This window comes from Lygodium microphyllum, chromosome 1, assembly GCF_053477565.2.
Source record: "Lygodium microphyllum isolate KBCC chromosome 1, Lygodium_microphyllum_v1.1.10, whole genome shotgun sequence".
Taxonomy (NCBI): Eukaryota; Viridiplantae; Streptophyta; class Polypodiopsida; order Schizaeales; family Lygodiaceae; genus Lygodium; species Lygodium microphyllum.
The window spans coordinates 154,418,723-154,433,968 of record NC_141135.1 but is presented as its reverse complement, the minus strand read 5'-3'; the positions used below and the strand labels follow the sequence as shown (position 1 = coordinate 154,433,968).

The 15,246-nt window shown below is 43.1% G+C and overlaps 1 protein-coding gene and 1 pseudogene across 1 annotated transcript in view; one reads left to right on the top strand and one right to left on the bottom strand.

The window, feature by feature from the left end:
- Window positions 1-450: 450 nt before the first annotated feature.
- Window positions 451-15,246, bottom strand: part of LOC148041853 (protein LIKE EARLY STARVATION, chloroplastic) — a 28,854-nt gene continuing 14,058 nt past the window's right edge. Inside the window, exons 3-4 of the mRNA XM_087683322.1 lie at window positions 2,084-2,280; window positions 451-1,688 (exon numbers count right to left, since the gene is read on the bottom strand). Of these exons, the coding sequence (XP_087539448.1) occupies window positions 1,286-1,688; window positions 2,084-2,280 (600 nt within the window). The 3' untranslated portion in view covers window positions 451-1,285. The remainder of the gene's footprint in view (window positions 1,689-2,083; window positions 2,281-15,246) is intronic.
- On the top strand, window positions 5,391-14,023 carry LOC148041854 (uncharacterized; annotated as a pseudogene).

The following is a 15,246-nucleotide window of genomic DNA, read 5'->3' as shown; positions in this document are numbered from 1 at the left end:
TTGAAATACTACTTCCATTTGTCAGATGCAAAATCTCATCCTCAAAGGTGTTCCCCATGTATGCATTAGTCATAATTGGAGTGGTTACATTCTTTGGGTCAACAGACGTGTTTGTTCAACTGTGTACAATTGCATTCACCATACCAATGGGTTTTATTTTCCGAGTAGACTATGACATTCATAGGTCTGCTCAAGTTTTCCAGCAATTAGAACATGTTTTTTGACTTCCTCCTCACCCAAACGGTTGTTTTATTACATCAGCATTCAACAACCAACATTGCTTTCACAACTAGATATGAAGCAGAAGTTCAAAGCACACAACAAGCGAGAGGAGAGAGAGAGAGTGTGTGTGTGTGTGTGTACACACGCTGTGTGGTGCAATCATGTTTTGTGATTGAGCTCATGCCCATCACCATTCACAATTACATTGTGAGAAATAAGAACCAGAAATAAAGGTAACCCTTGTCTCAAATTATAACAAAAGTTTAGACTAGGGTAGAGAGACAGATAGAGAAACAACTTAGACAAGAACCGAAAAGGTGGCCCCTACTTGATAAGAACCAAAATAGTAGCCCCCACCCGGCATAATATGTGTGAGAGAGAGAGAGAGACATTGATTTTCAAAAGCTAATTGTTTGGAGGTTTGGAAGCATGACATCATGGATTTCCTTACAACTGATATTATATAATATTATAGATATAGATGCAATCTTCTTGAGTTTTGCATCGCCTATAAACCATTGCTCCAAAACCAAACCTCTATGGTCCATGAAGCATTAGCCGAATATCAAGACTTCAGGCCATGGGAGTCCACTGAAGACACGGTGGTTTTTAGAGGGAGGAAACCCCTTTTTTATTTGGGACCGGGAGGGCTTCACAACATTTCTTTTCAGCAGCATTATAACTGAACATGCTCCTCATGAACCTCCGAAAGGTTGAGGCATCCTCTACAGTGCATATACTTCAGTCTCCAAGAAATCAGGGTAACTGTTACTCGATAGCATCATTATATGCCATAATAGTCTTCAAACTCACCGGAGACGTGCAGATTCCTGTCCCAGTGACTTTGGTAAACATGTAGAAAATATATTATATGTGATCCCGAGAACTAAAAAGGACTGCCCCAAATGTTTTGGCCATGACGTTCTGTATAAAAGAAGCCATCAGCTTGATTTGCCACTTCCCTGTGTATACTTGGTGTCTATGCTTCTGATCAAATACATAATTGGTGCCTAAGCTTCTGAGAAAATATACAGCCAACAATAGATCCACATCCAATAATGCTTTATGAGGATTCCATGTTTCCTGACTGCTTCGACTGTTTTCTTCTTCCAATGCGTTGCAGTTCCTGAGAGTGCTCCATGCAATGCTGAAATCCAAAGTGAGGGTGCCTCTCATACCACGTTTCCTGTCTCTCATGGGTATCCCAATGCTCTCCGGAACTGCTTTTCCCATACTTGTGCACCCATCCTGTCCCATTGTGTTGCTCTCCCCAAGTGCGATTCCATCTTTCTCTGTAAGCGCCTTCCCACCAGGTCTCCCCTTGCTTTACCCCGTGTCCAAACTTATCGAAGTGTTCATCCCATTTGTCACCCCATTTTGACCAGGATCCACCATATTCTGCTCTCTCTGCCCATTTGTCAGTATATTTCATTGCTCCACCTTGCCCATCAAATTTCTCACCCCATCTGCAACAAGAAAGAAACAAGAAAGTTGTCGATTATACGGGTTTCGGACAATACATGGTGGTAAAAGAGCAAAGGATAAACGTTAACTGAAAGATGAACAGAACGTAAGAACACAATTGTAGTTTGGATTCTTAATATGGAAGCCAAGAGGACACATTTGTCATGCAAGGTCTAGTGACTCAGAGGACGAGATTGAGAAGAATAATGAACTTCCAGAAACAGGAAGGAAAAAGGGCGAGGGAAAGATGGGAAGGAATGCCATAGGAAAATTTATGTTCATAAGAGAGCAAAATCTAAACTTGCACTACTGCTTCTCTGTACAACTAGTGTGGATTCTAATGGTCTTCATGCAGGTCTTAACTTTTAAGAAATACAGTCTAACTTGGATATCTTACCTTTCGTGCCAAACATGAGCATGTCCAGGTTCTAGCGCAGTGGTTGGATCAATCTTGCTCCATTTATCTGCCCACTTCTCTGCATATCCAGATGCATCGTAGTGCTCCCACCACTTTTCATGCCACTCCCCACCAAAACCATTCTTTGCCCATTTATCAGCAGTTTTCTCAAAGTGTAAAAGCCCTGTCTGTGGGTCCTGAAAAAATCCCAAAAAATACATTACAATTGAACTTAGTCGCTGACCATGATTGTCAGCATCCACATCAAACAGTGAAGTTCACATAATTATTTAATTTCCAGTAGTGCTTTGCCCAAACAGTGGACCGTGATGTTTGAAACATCTTGTCCAAATACAAACAAATACTTGAACATGTACATTTAGAGAGCTAAGTTGCTAAGGTAAATTTGACTATAAGAACAGTTTTCTTTTGAGAGGATTAGAAAAGAATTGGCTTTTCTCTACAATCCATTCACACACCAAGTGTGGCACAATGTCCATCTTCATAGACCACACATGGTGTCACCATGAATGTTCCGGCTGGTCTGCATCCAATCCCATGTAGGTGTTCTTTGTGTGTGGACACAAGAGAGAAGAAAGAAATAAAAAAAGAAAGATCTATTAACATCTCTAGAAGGCCAGAATGGCCTATGAGACCATAACTAATACAATTGGCATCATCATCTCTCTTCAGAGAAGAAAATAGAATTATGTCTAGATCTACATGATAAATTGAAGTGGAAAATGAAGAATATGGAAAACTAAGAAACTGAAAAGAGTATAGAATATCTCCCTCTCAGCGCATGGAATCCACCAAGACTTTGCAAGCTACCCCCGACTAACTCAATGTGGTAATCTTCGTCCATAACGAGCAATCGTGACGCGAATGTGTCACATATGAGCATGCCTACGTTGGCGAGCAGGTACTCTAGAACATCGTGCTCTAGATAACATTGTAGCTCTGTCTATTGTGATGCCACCTGATGATGTCCCTCAATGGCGCCTCTCAGTAGGAGATGTAGTGTCTAAGGTGGTAGTGGTCAGGGGGTCACCTATACTAAAAAAGTCTATAACAACTCTCTAGAGGGATGGATGTGATTGGGGTTGCCTTTAATCCTGTAACAATGTTGCTCTGCGCCGTTGGAGCTCCAATAAGAAAAGGCCGAGACATCTCTGGTCCTCATAGTCTATCACTTGTCTCAATGGTCCAAAGCTCTCCTTAAAGAGGCAATGGTAGCAGTCTCAGATATCATAGTATGCATTGCATCATGTATCTACAAATGTAGTATTCCTCTGTCTCTACCTCCCATCCACAAAGTTCGCACATCCTCTCATTTGCTGCAACATGGCTTCATCAACTTGTCTCAATCATCAACTGATGCGATGAGATACGGATCTATCCAATAGCAAAGAGAGTTGAGCATCCATATATCTCGGCCTCGCTATGAAACCATCATGGAAAAGTTGCAAGAAGTGACACTGGTGTTGTGCCATCTTCGTTTCTAATGAGAAAGGGGGACTTAAACCAAGTCCTCTCTGTCTCCACTTTAGTGATGTCTACTCTGATCACTCTATTCAACTCTGAACAGCTAAGACTCAAAGTGGGACAATCAAAACTGTAATCGAACAGTAGTAATCTATCTATATTCATGCCATGCAAGTTCAATAATGCATATGCTCATGTGTGCATACCAACACTGTCTATCTCCCTTTGTTGCAAGCTGTCTTGAAGACTCCAAAGTTAGCCTAGGCTATCGATGATTGCTTGGAATAGTGCCTCCACTACCATGGGTGCTACACCCAATTCTGCTCGGATGATCTCTCGTGAGTCTTTCGCCCTCATCATATGTGCTATCATCATGATCAACAGTCTCTCCATATGTTCCCATCCATCGTAATGTTGTGCTTCAGATCTGTTACAATCCATGAGAGGCACTCGTCTAGTATGATAAAGGCTTAGGCCCCAAATGGTTGCTCCATAGAGTAGTGTGGCATAACTAAAGTATCAAAGAGCCACAATTTGGTATGGGGCTCCTAGAACTATATTGTGCACGTTGTCGCTCTAGAGTGCCCAAAGCTACATATGCCCGTGCAAGCCTAGCCTCCAAAGTCCCCTTCCATGAAAGTTGTGGCCCTTTGAAAGTGACCCCAAGGTATACATATTGTCTAACCATTTCCATAAATTGACCGTCGTACATAAAGTGATGCTTTGAGCGTGTCACCCAAGCTATTGAGATGTTAAAGACCATAATTTTAGTCTTTCCAAGATTAACCTCAAGGCCTTTCTCTTCACAAACACATGCAATGCATCCAAATGTCATTGTAGCCCCTCACGTGAATTGGAGATGAGGACAATATCGTCTACATAAAACAAAATTGGTATCAATACCCCAGCCAAGCTGGCTCCCATACCACCCCATCCTTGTATGTAATCTGAAATCTCGTCAATGTACAATCCAAACAGCAAAGCAGAGAGTGGACAGCCTTGTTTTACACCAACTGTGCTAGACACTAAGTCTATTATGTCTCCAAGCACTCGTACTCTACTTGTCACTGTCTCATACAATGTATAAATACACCACTGTATATCCTCTAGGACCCCAATGATTTGCAACCTCTGCATGAGTCTTGCATGTGATACCATATCAAATGCTTTGCAGAAATCCACGAAATAACAATTCATTTTTTGCCTTTATGATCGTCCCTCCTCAATCAAGGCCCTCAATGTGAATATATGGTCTAATGTATTGTATCCTTGGCGGAAGCCAACTTGTCTTGCAAACTGTATCCCCTTTGTTTCAGCCCAGCAACTCAACTCATGCTCCACAATAGAGGCATATATCTTTGCTAGCATATGGCCAATCATAATAGTGCGGTAGTTGTTAGTGACCAATGGATCTCCGCTCTTAAAAATCGGCACTATTGTGTGGTCACACTGACTTGCTGGAAACCCCTCACATACAGCTCTATTGAAGATATTTGATCAGAGAGAGAGAGAGATGGCAATTCCTGTTAGCACGTGGAGCTGCAGATACGGTGCAGGTGCTGTCAACCTCCTCTGAAGGACTTCTGCCATGTGGACAAGTGCTGCTGTCTCAAGCAGGAGCAGAGTTACATTGGTTGGTTTTGAGCTGTCTTTTTCAGTGCAGGTTGTACAGATATGGATCTTTGGACCAAAAGGTCAACTCTGGTATGGTTAAGGACCATGTGGCTCTGATGAGGGGTTCTCGAGCAGGAGACAGTGATGGTGAGGAAATGGGTTAGCATCAAAAGCTTGCAATGGATGCTTGGGGATCTGGTAGGTCTCCATGTCTCCAGCTGCATATAGGGAGCTGTCTACTGGTTTACAGCAGTGTCCAAGGTAGGGTATATCAGTCTGCTGGCAGCACCATCTGCTACTCAGTCATTTGCCGCTTAGTTGCAGAAAGTTTGGCCCATAAATCAGCTTGATTGTAGCCATCTCTGCAGCATTGCAGCCTCAAAGTAAATAAACAATATTGCTGTCAAAACACCTCCTACTCTCTTTGGTGCTCAGTGCCTGTTGCCATCATCCACCAAGTTAATCCAGCACACTCTACACCATGGGCGATTCCTACAACTCATGCAGAGCTGAGCTTATACTGCCCACCATGAAGCTATAGATAACATTGGGGTGACAAAATATGGTATTCAAATTGAACATTTCTCAAGTGTAGGCTTTGAACTATGGAAAACAAAAAGTTCACCTTGTGTTGATGGGGAAAGGAGTTGGTCAACAATAGTGTCAGAATAATAAATATGATATCGATCTCTACACACTGCATGGAGTGATAAGAATGATCCGGAGCTAGCAATATAGGTCTCACTCTTGCTGACAATTTAATGCATCATATGACTCAGCCAAAAGTACAAAGCTGCCAAACATTTGGAAGCAATTTAAATAACTCAAAATTATTTTAATATGCAGCTGCACACATGCAATATCAAGGCTGAGAAACTTTGAAATGGCATCTTGAACAGCTTTGTTTGCTGTTTCAGTAGGGTGCTCCCAAGTAGTGCTCTCAATGATAATGATAAGAAAGATGTCCTCAATGGTCTTGCCCTCAAAAAGAAATTTGAAGAGACAGATATAACATTAATGGTTGGCAGGAAATAAGATTGGAAGAAATGGTAGCTGTCCTCATAGAAGAAGATCGATGGATGAGGATGATTTTCAACCGAGAGTTTTCCTGGCTAAAGCTCAAGGTAAGCTGAAGAAGTGCAAAGTTATTGCAAGAAGCTTGGCCACACAATTGATGAGTTCTTCAAGAAGATGGTGAAAGACCACAAACTCTAACACACTAAGCTCATTGTGGAAGGGATAGTGAACATGACGTGATCCTCGAGCACACAACGACAATTGAAGTCTCCACCCATTCCATAAGACGAAGAATATTATGTTTGGATTGTTTAAGTCATATGATCATCATGTTTATATCCAGATAGGGGCAATGTTTGGATTGTTTTAAGTCATATGATCATCATGTTTATATCCAGATAGGGGCAATGTTTGTACAACTTGCAGGCAAGCATGTTCTACTAGATCATCCCAGCAGCAACTGAAATTTACCGAAGGACATACTCAAGTCATACTCAAGTTGTACTGCTGAATTAGTGGACTTCACATCTAAGTAATGCTTGGATGAAGCCATTGAGCCATGTGCAATTCTGACCCATGCTTCTCAACTGTTTGAGCCATGTGAAGCTATCTCTTATGTTAGAGATTGGCATTCCCTGGACAGGCAGGTGCAGTTTCCTGCAGATGCAGCAGGCAGTCCACGTGGCAGACAGCTGATATCAGCAGGTGACAGGCAGGGCAAATGACACGTGTCAGGTTGGACAGCTGTCACACTGTGCAGGTCAGACAGTTTTGTCCAATCGGTTGCATTTAATGCAGCCGACCAACCTGCATTATTTGGTGTATTTTTCTTTGGCTATTTATAGGCCCCAATTTCCACACTCTTGTATAGTTATGCTCTCAGTTTTCAGGCTGCAGCCCATGGAGACTACCCTCAGGGTTCACAAAGAGTGAGATCTTCGAGGTGGAGACATATGCAAACATTCTCTTTGCACCCGTGTATATATTTGCATCCTTATACAGCATTCTTCACAACAGATTTTCTGTTTCACTGTGTGTGTGTGTGTGTGTTCACACTTTGTCTTGGTCATATGTTTCCACACTGCTTCACTCTGACATGGTATCAGAGCATTGAAGGACTGAAGAGGAGATTTCAAAGCAACACAAGGTTGCATTTTCAGTGTTTTAAGGGTGAACAGGAGGGAACAAGGTTGGCGAGCATGGGCATACGATTGCATTGGCAGTTCAGCGGTCAATCATCCCCCACATTTGTTCAGCAGCTTCTTCACAAGAAGCTTGGCTAACTTTGGAGCAGATGTTTGCAGGCAAGAACGAGACTTGCATCTCTTTCTTAAAGAAAGAGCTAGAGACATTGAAAATGGATGAAGGTGATTCTATTCAGGATCACTTGAACAAAATTTAGGACTTGCGAGAGCAACTCATGAATGTTGATGAGTATTATTCGGATGCATAGATGATATCTACCACTTTGAACTCATTACCTCCTTCGTACTTGGCTTTTCATACGGCCTTAAACCTCACCATGAGGATTGCCGCACAGCCAATCACTTTTCTTCAGTTAGTCAGTTTTCTTCTAGAGGAGGAGCAAACACAGAGGAATAGTGATGCGGATGCTATAGCCTCTAAGCAAGCTTTTATGGCTAGACAGAAGGGCAAAGGCAGCCAAGTGAAGAATGCTTTGCAAAGTTCTGGGACTTCTAGCACATCACACGCAAACAAAAAACAAGGGGGCACACAAGCCAAAAAGAGCAAATGCCATTATTGCAAGAAGCCAGGCCGCTGCATCACTGAGTGCAAAAAGCGCATTGCCAAAGAGAAGAAAAAGAAGTAAGGAATGTCTGTTTCTGAGTTAGGAATGTCTGTTTCCGATGCTCCTTCCACTGCTATTGAGTCCGAGTCCTTTGTTGCAAACAGGAACTATTGTTTTTACACATGCAGTTATGACACCTCTTGGGCAAATCGAGCATTTAGCTCTACTGAGGATGCAAGCACTTGGTTTTTTGACAGTGGTGTTTCTAAGCATATTACATCTCGTAGAGATTTATTTGCATCTGTTCATGCAGCTCCAGTTGGCAAGTCTGTACAGTGTGCCAACAATGCATCACACCCTGTTAGAGGTATTGGGGAGATTGTGCTCATAGCCATTGATGGCTCTATTCTCCGCCTATAGAATGCTTTATTTATGCCAGGCATAAAGAAGAATTTGCTCTCTATCTCTTCTTTGGCACGTTGTGGATTGCAAGTCACATTTGATGATGACAGATGTATGGTGAGAGACAAAAAACACATGACTTTGGTCTTGACAGACACTTTATGTCATGGGTTATACGAGTTGGATGCTCTTTCGGTTGATCAATCAGCGTATTTGACATCCACTCTTACTCCTGCTATGATACACAGAGAGTTATGGCATGCTAGGATGGGGGCATGTGAACTTTGGCAGCTTGATGCTCTTACAGCATACGCAGATGCTAGATGGATTACCTCTACTAGAGAGATCTCTTGAGCACTTATGCGAAGGATGTATTTTGGGAAAAATGCATCGTTTTTCGTTTCGACATGATGTTCCATTTCGTGCAATAGCCAGGTTGCAGTTAGTGCATTCAAATGTATGTGGGCCTATGCAGACAAAGTCATTGGAGATATTACTATTTTGTGACTTTTATTGATGACTTTACTTGATTTTGCTAGGTCTACTCTTTGGTCAAAAAGTCAGAAGTGTATGATGCATTCTTGGCTTTTATTGTACTTGTTGAAAACCAGTCTGGTTGTAAAATTAAGACTCTTCATTCGGACCGAGGGGGGAAATACATGTCCTCTATGGTGAATTCCCTTTTGAAGCAAAAGGGCATTATCCATCAGTACACTACTGCTTATACTCCACAGCAGAATGGGGTTGCAGAAAGAAAGAATCGGTCACTCATGGAGATGGCCAGATGTATGCTAAAGGCAAAGAGCTTGCCTCATAGTTTCTGGATGGAAGCCGTCATGTGTGCTTGCCATGTTTTGAACAGATGCCCCACCAAAGCTTTGAAGAAAATTACACCTTTTGAGGCTTGGAACAGTCGGAAACCTTCAGTTGGATACTTTCGTACCTTTGGGTGCCTTGCAAAGATACTCAAGAAAAAGTTGGATAACAAGGCTGTTAAATGCATTTTTATGGGATATAGTAGTGAGAGCAAAGGCTACAGACTCTATGATCCTATTTCGAAAAAGGTGTTTGTCAGTAGGGATGTACTATTTGATGAAAAATCAGAATTGTCCCTCGCTCGTTTAGACACATAACAGGCTGCCCGTGATGTATTTGAAGGGCTGCTGCCCATTACCTTTGGTGATTTAGCTGGAGTTTCAGTAAGTGAACTCAATGTTCAGCCAACTACTTCTTTGGAAAATGCAGAAAATCAGCCATTGGCTGATCTGAATATTCAACAAAGTGCTGAAACTGAAATTCAGCAAGAGCTTATGCATAGTCAAGAGGCAAGGCAAATGCCTAGATGGTATTTACAGACTATGAAAGATAGTCATCTAGATGCACCCATGGCTGGTTGTACTAGAAGGCAAGCTCATATGCATGATACTGCACATACCATGGAGTTTGTTATGGCAGCAAAACCCTTGATGAAGAGGAGCCTGAATGTTTTGAGGATGCACAACAGAGTGTGCATTGGATGGCAGCAATGAAAGCTGAATTGGATTCTATCACTAAGAATCAAACATGGGATTTGGTGTTTTTGCCATTTGGGAAGAAAGCCATTGGAACAAAATGGGTCTACAAGCTGAAACGAAATGTAGATGGATCCATTGACAAATACAAGGCAAGGCTTGTAGCTAAAGGCTATGCACAGAAAAAAGGCATTGACTATGAGGAGACATTTGCTCCTACTTCCCATATGACGACCATCGGGTCTATGGTTGCTTTAGCTGCTCATTATGGATGGACTGTGCATTAGTTGGATATTAAAACTACATTTTTACATGAGGAAGTATATGTATAGTAGCCCATTGGTTTTGTAGTTGAGGCCTTGGAACACTTAGTCTGCAAGCTGAAAAAAGCTTTGTATGGTTTGAAACAAGCTCCTAGAGCTTGGTATGCAAAGATAGATGCTTTCTTGCTTAGCCAAGGGTTCATAAACAACTCATCTGAGTCTACCCTTTACGTATGTAAAGAGGGGGGATCCATGCTGATCATTTGTCTTTATGTTGATGATCTCTTACTTACAGGGACACATGCTAATCAGATTTCAGCATTTAAACAAAATTTGCAGCAAACTTTTGACATGTCAAACTTGGGGTCTTTGCATTATTACTTGGGCATTCAGTTCATACATGATGCTAGAGGTATTGGGTTATCACAGTCAAGATACATTGGTAAACTTCTTGAGAAGTTTGGCTTACAGGATTACAAGCCAATTTGTACACCAATGGAACCTGGACTTAAACTGTCATTACATGATGACAGTGATTTGTTTGATATACACACATATGCTCCAGCAGTTGGATGTCTTATTTACTTATGCAACACTAGGCCAGACATACAATTTGCAGTTTCAGCCCTAAGCAGATATATGCATCAGCCACGCATGTCACATTGGCAAGCTGTTAAGTGTGTCTTCCGTTACTTGCAGGGTACTAGATCTCTTGGATTGCTTTATGCCAAGGGGGGACCACTGCAGTTACATGCTTACAGTGATTCTGATTGGGATGGTGACTATGATTCACGTCACTCCACTGGTGGCAATTGTTTCTTTCTTGGCTCGTCTTGCATATCGCGGCTTAGCAAGAAACAGTCCACTGTTGCCACATCGTCATGTGAAGCTGAATACAAGGCAGCTTTCATTACCACCATTGAATGCGTATGGATTAGACACTTGCTTACTGATCTGGTTGTATCTGTTACGGAGCCTACTCCTTTATTCACTGACAGTCAGAGTGCCATTGCAGTGGCACGGAACCCAGTGTTTCATGCACGCACGAAACACATTGAGATACATTATCACTTTGTCAGAGAGAGGCTACATGCAGGTGATATCAGCCTTGTCTATTGTCCTATCACTAGTAATGTGACAGACATCTTCACCAAAGTTCTTCCTCGTGAAAATTTTGAAGCATTTCGCCATGCTTTAAATTTGATCTCCTTTGGTAGCGGATGATCCTTGTACTCCTGATCACTCCACTCCAGGGGAAGTTGTTGGGTATTTCACTCACGCCTCACTTACGCCTACGCTCATATAGGAGTGTCGGTGATCAGTAGGACACTGGGGTACTTTTTACTCTCGGTTGAAGAGGTTTTTGCCCCATACTTATGGTATTATTTTGTATGTGCTTATGACACACACTTATGGGCACTTACCATGTTCCGGTGTGAACACCCCCCTACAACCCTAAGGTTTTAAGGGTTGTACCTTGTACTTTCAGTTTACACTCTTTCAGTCAATCGCATTGGGTGTCGTGCTTTACTCTCACACTGTCTACTGGTTTTCTGTGCTGAGCTTCAATCCTGTCTTTCCTCACAACAGTTGGTTGGCTCCTTGATCTAGCTTCTCAATACTCGTGTTGACTTATGTAATACTGTAGGTGCGCTAGCCAAGTTCATGGGTGAACCCTAAATGGTGCATTGGCATGCTGCTAAGAGGATTTTGTAGTTCCTATAGGGAACTCCTGATCTTGGGGTCTATTATCCAACACGTATAGGTGCTACCGACTTGGTACTTACAGGATGAAGTGATTCAAATTGGGTTCGCGATGTGGATCATCAAAGGTCCACAACCTATCATTGCTTTACCTTGGGTGCTGGTGCTATTTTATGGAGCAGTAAGAAGTAATCCATAGTTGCCTTATCTTCCATTGAGGTGGAGTATCGGGCGGCATCTTCTACTACATGTCAAACACAATGTGGCTTTACAAGCTCTTGGAGGAGCCTGGCTGCCTGCAAAGAGGTCCTATTGTTCTTCAGTGCGACAATGAGAGTTACATTGTCTTGGCCAGAAACCTTGTGTTTCATGCTCAGACAAAGCATATCGAGATCCAGTACCATTTCATCGGGAGAAGATTCTGGATGAGTCTTTTGCCCTAGTCTACTGCAAGACAGAGGACAATCTTGCAAACTTGTTTACGAAGGCGCCATAGTTGCCTTCGTATGTTGTACGGAGAGATTCATACGATACCGTACGGCACGTATCTGTATAAATTCATACGATATTTTGGGTCTATTTAGACCACGTCGCTTGCGTGTCCTGCGTCACACGTTTCTTGCGCCCCCGCTTTTACTCCGCCTGCCTGCATGGCACTTTTTGGGGGGTGGGAAGCCTTGGATACCTCATCCCACCCCCTTTTCCAGCCATGCACTCCCCTTCCCAGCCCTCTTTGGATTCCTTCTAGCTGGCAGCCCTCTCTTTGACCATTGACCCCTCTTTAACTGTTTGAACTTTGACCCTTCTCTCATCTACAAAAGGTGCTCCTCTCCTCCATGCTTCCAGACCAATTCAGCAAGCACTTACCATTCTCATCTTCTGCTCTTGGATCTTGATTCTTGAATGGACTTGTGATTTGGCATTCTTAAATCTCACCCCCCATCCCCTCTTTCCCGCACCCTATCGAAGCATTTGCCATTCTTAAATCCATCTTCCATCCCCTCTATCCTGCACCCTATCAAAGCATTTGCCATTCTCATCTCCCATCCCCTCTCTCTCACTCTTGCTCTTTCAACTTTACCCCAACCCTCGAGCCTCTCGATTCTCCCTCCCTTTCAACTTTCAAGACTCAACTTTTAAGTTTCAAGAGTCGACAATCAAGCCTCTCTCTCTCTCTCTCTCTCTCTCTCTCTCTCTCTCTCTCTCTTAGGCCTCTTTATCCGTCATCGGCACCATGACTCGTAAGAAGCAAGAGGCCTTCAATTTGCATGCGATCCATGTGGAGAGCAACACAAAGAAGTCCAACTCCCACCATTGGACATGCAAGTATTGCAAGAAGCGCTATACAAGTGGTGCAACTCGGCTTCTCCAACATCTTTCCAAGACGCGCGGGGGGGGGGGGGGGGGGGGGGGGGGGGTGCAAGTTGCTCTATGCAAGGAGATCCCTCAAAACATTGTGAAGGAGATTCTCGCCAAGATGAGAGGGGGATCCACAAGAGGAGGAGGAAGTGGCTTATCAGCACCAACTCCTATGCCTACTAACGAGGAAGCATCCAATGTGGGCGCATCTTCAACCGATGCGGGAGAGGCCTCTACCATTGGTGGTGGGGGCTCCACATCCGCATCTGGCTCCAGTAAAAGACAAAGAGTGGAGGCTCATGCGATGCCGGAGAGACAATCCTCTCTCTCTCAAGCTCCCAGTCATGTATGTGGATCGGTTGCCTTTCTTAGAGAAAGACAACAACTTGCGGACATTAAATTTGCACGCACGGTGATTGAGTGCAATCTTGCATTCAATGTCCTAAAGCAAGAGCAATGGAAAAAGATGGTAAAAGCCATTGCCAATGTGAATCCATATGAAGGATGGACAGGTGTTACATACAATGACATGAGGACGAAAAAGATTGATGAAGAGAAGGAGAGGATTGATAGAGCCCTTGATCCTATTCGGGCCGCATGGATAAAATATAGTTGCTCCATTCTCACTGACGGATGGAGTGATCGTAAGAAACATGGCATCCTCAATATACTCGCCTCATGTCCACTCGGCACTTACTTTTTGCGGGCCATAGATACCGGCAAGAGGGGGAGAAAAACGACATGCGCATTCATTTACCGCCACATTCAACAAGCTATCATTGAGATATACATTGCAATTTGCCTTTTAAATTTGTTTCACTTTCTTTCATTATGATAATACCATGATTCATAATTGAAATTTGATTTATGGATAATGGCATATGCATAACCATCTATCTCCCTATTCTAATAATTAATTTCTCTCTAGTATCTATGATCTATGATCTAACTCAATTCTCTCTTTCCCCCTAAGCCGCAAGGCTCAAGTTTCAACTCTCTCTAGACTCTTTCTCTCTCTAACCTCCAATTTCCAAGTATTGTTAGTATTAAGTAATAAGTATACTTGTAATTTGTAAATTGTGGTTGTAGGTGGGCCCCTCAAATGTGGTGCAAGTTGTTACCGACAATGCATCGAATTGTCGGCGCATGGGCCGTTTGCTCGAGTCCGAGTTCCCTACGATTGTGTGGACTCCATGTGCAAGTCATTGTTTGGACTTGCTCATGGAGAACATTGGGAAACTCAAGTGGGTGAAGAGGATGGTCCACAAAGCTACATCAATTGTCACATTCTTCATGGTAAAGATAAAGGTGCTTGCGATGTACCGTGAGCATAGCACATTGGAGTTGAAGAAGCCTTCTTCAACTCGCTTTGCTTACATGTGGTTATTGTTGGAGCACCTTTATGAGGTGTGGTCCGCCTTGCGCAAGACAGTGGTGTCCACTCTATGGAATGAGTGAGATGAGCATGAGACAGAGGAGGCCAAAGCCATGCAACGCTTATGCCTTAATGAGCAGTTTTGGCAAAAAGTCTGTGTTGTTGTCATTGTCGTGACTCCCTTTTATAGGGTGTTACGTATGAGTGATTGCGAGGGGTCCACCATAGGCCTTCTCGTTCACTTCTTTAGAGCAGCATTGATGGAGGCACGTACTTGTATAATGATCACAAAGACACAACGTGCACATGTTTTAGAGATAGCAAAGAGGAGATGGGCGTGGATGCATAAGCCCATCCATGGTTTTGCCGCATTGGTACATCTGGCCTACAAGTCATCGGCGGTCATGGATGATAGAGAGTTCCGTTCACACCAACTTGCTTATTTGACTAGTGTGGTCCTTGTGGATGACACCAATGTAGTGCTGGAGGAGCTAGGATGCTACGCAGATCAGAGAGAGCATGTGGCTTTTGTTTCTCCCACTTGTTGGAGGAGAGAGTCAGAAGCCTTTATTTTGGTGGCAAAAACTTTGGATATGCACTGGAGACCCTTCAGCCCTTAGCCATGAGGATCCTTGCCCAGGATTGCTCTTCGGGTGTATGTGAGAGAAACTGGAGTGTCTATT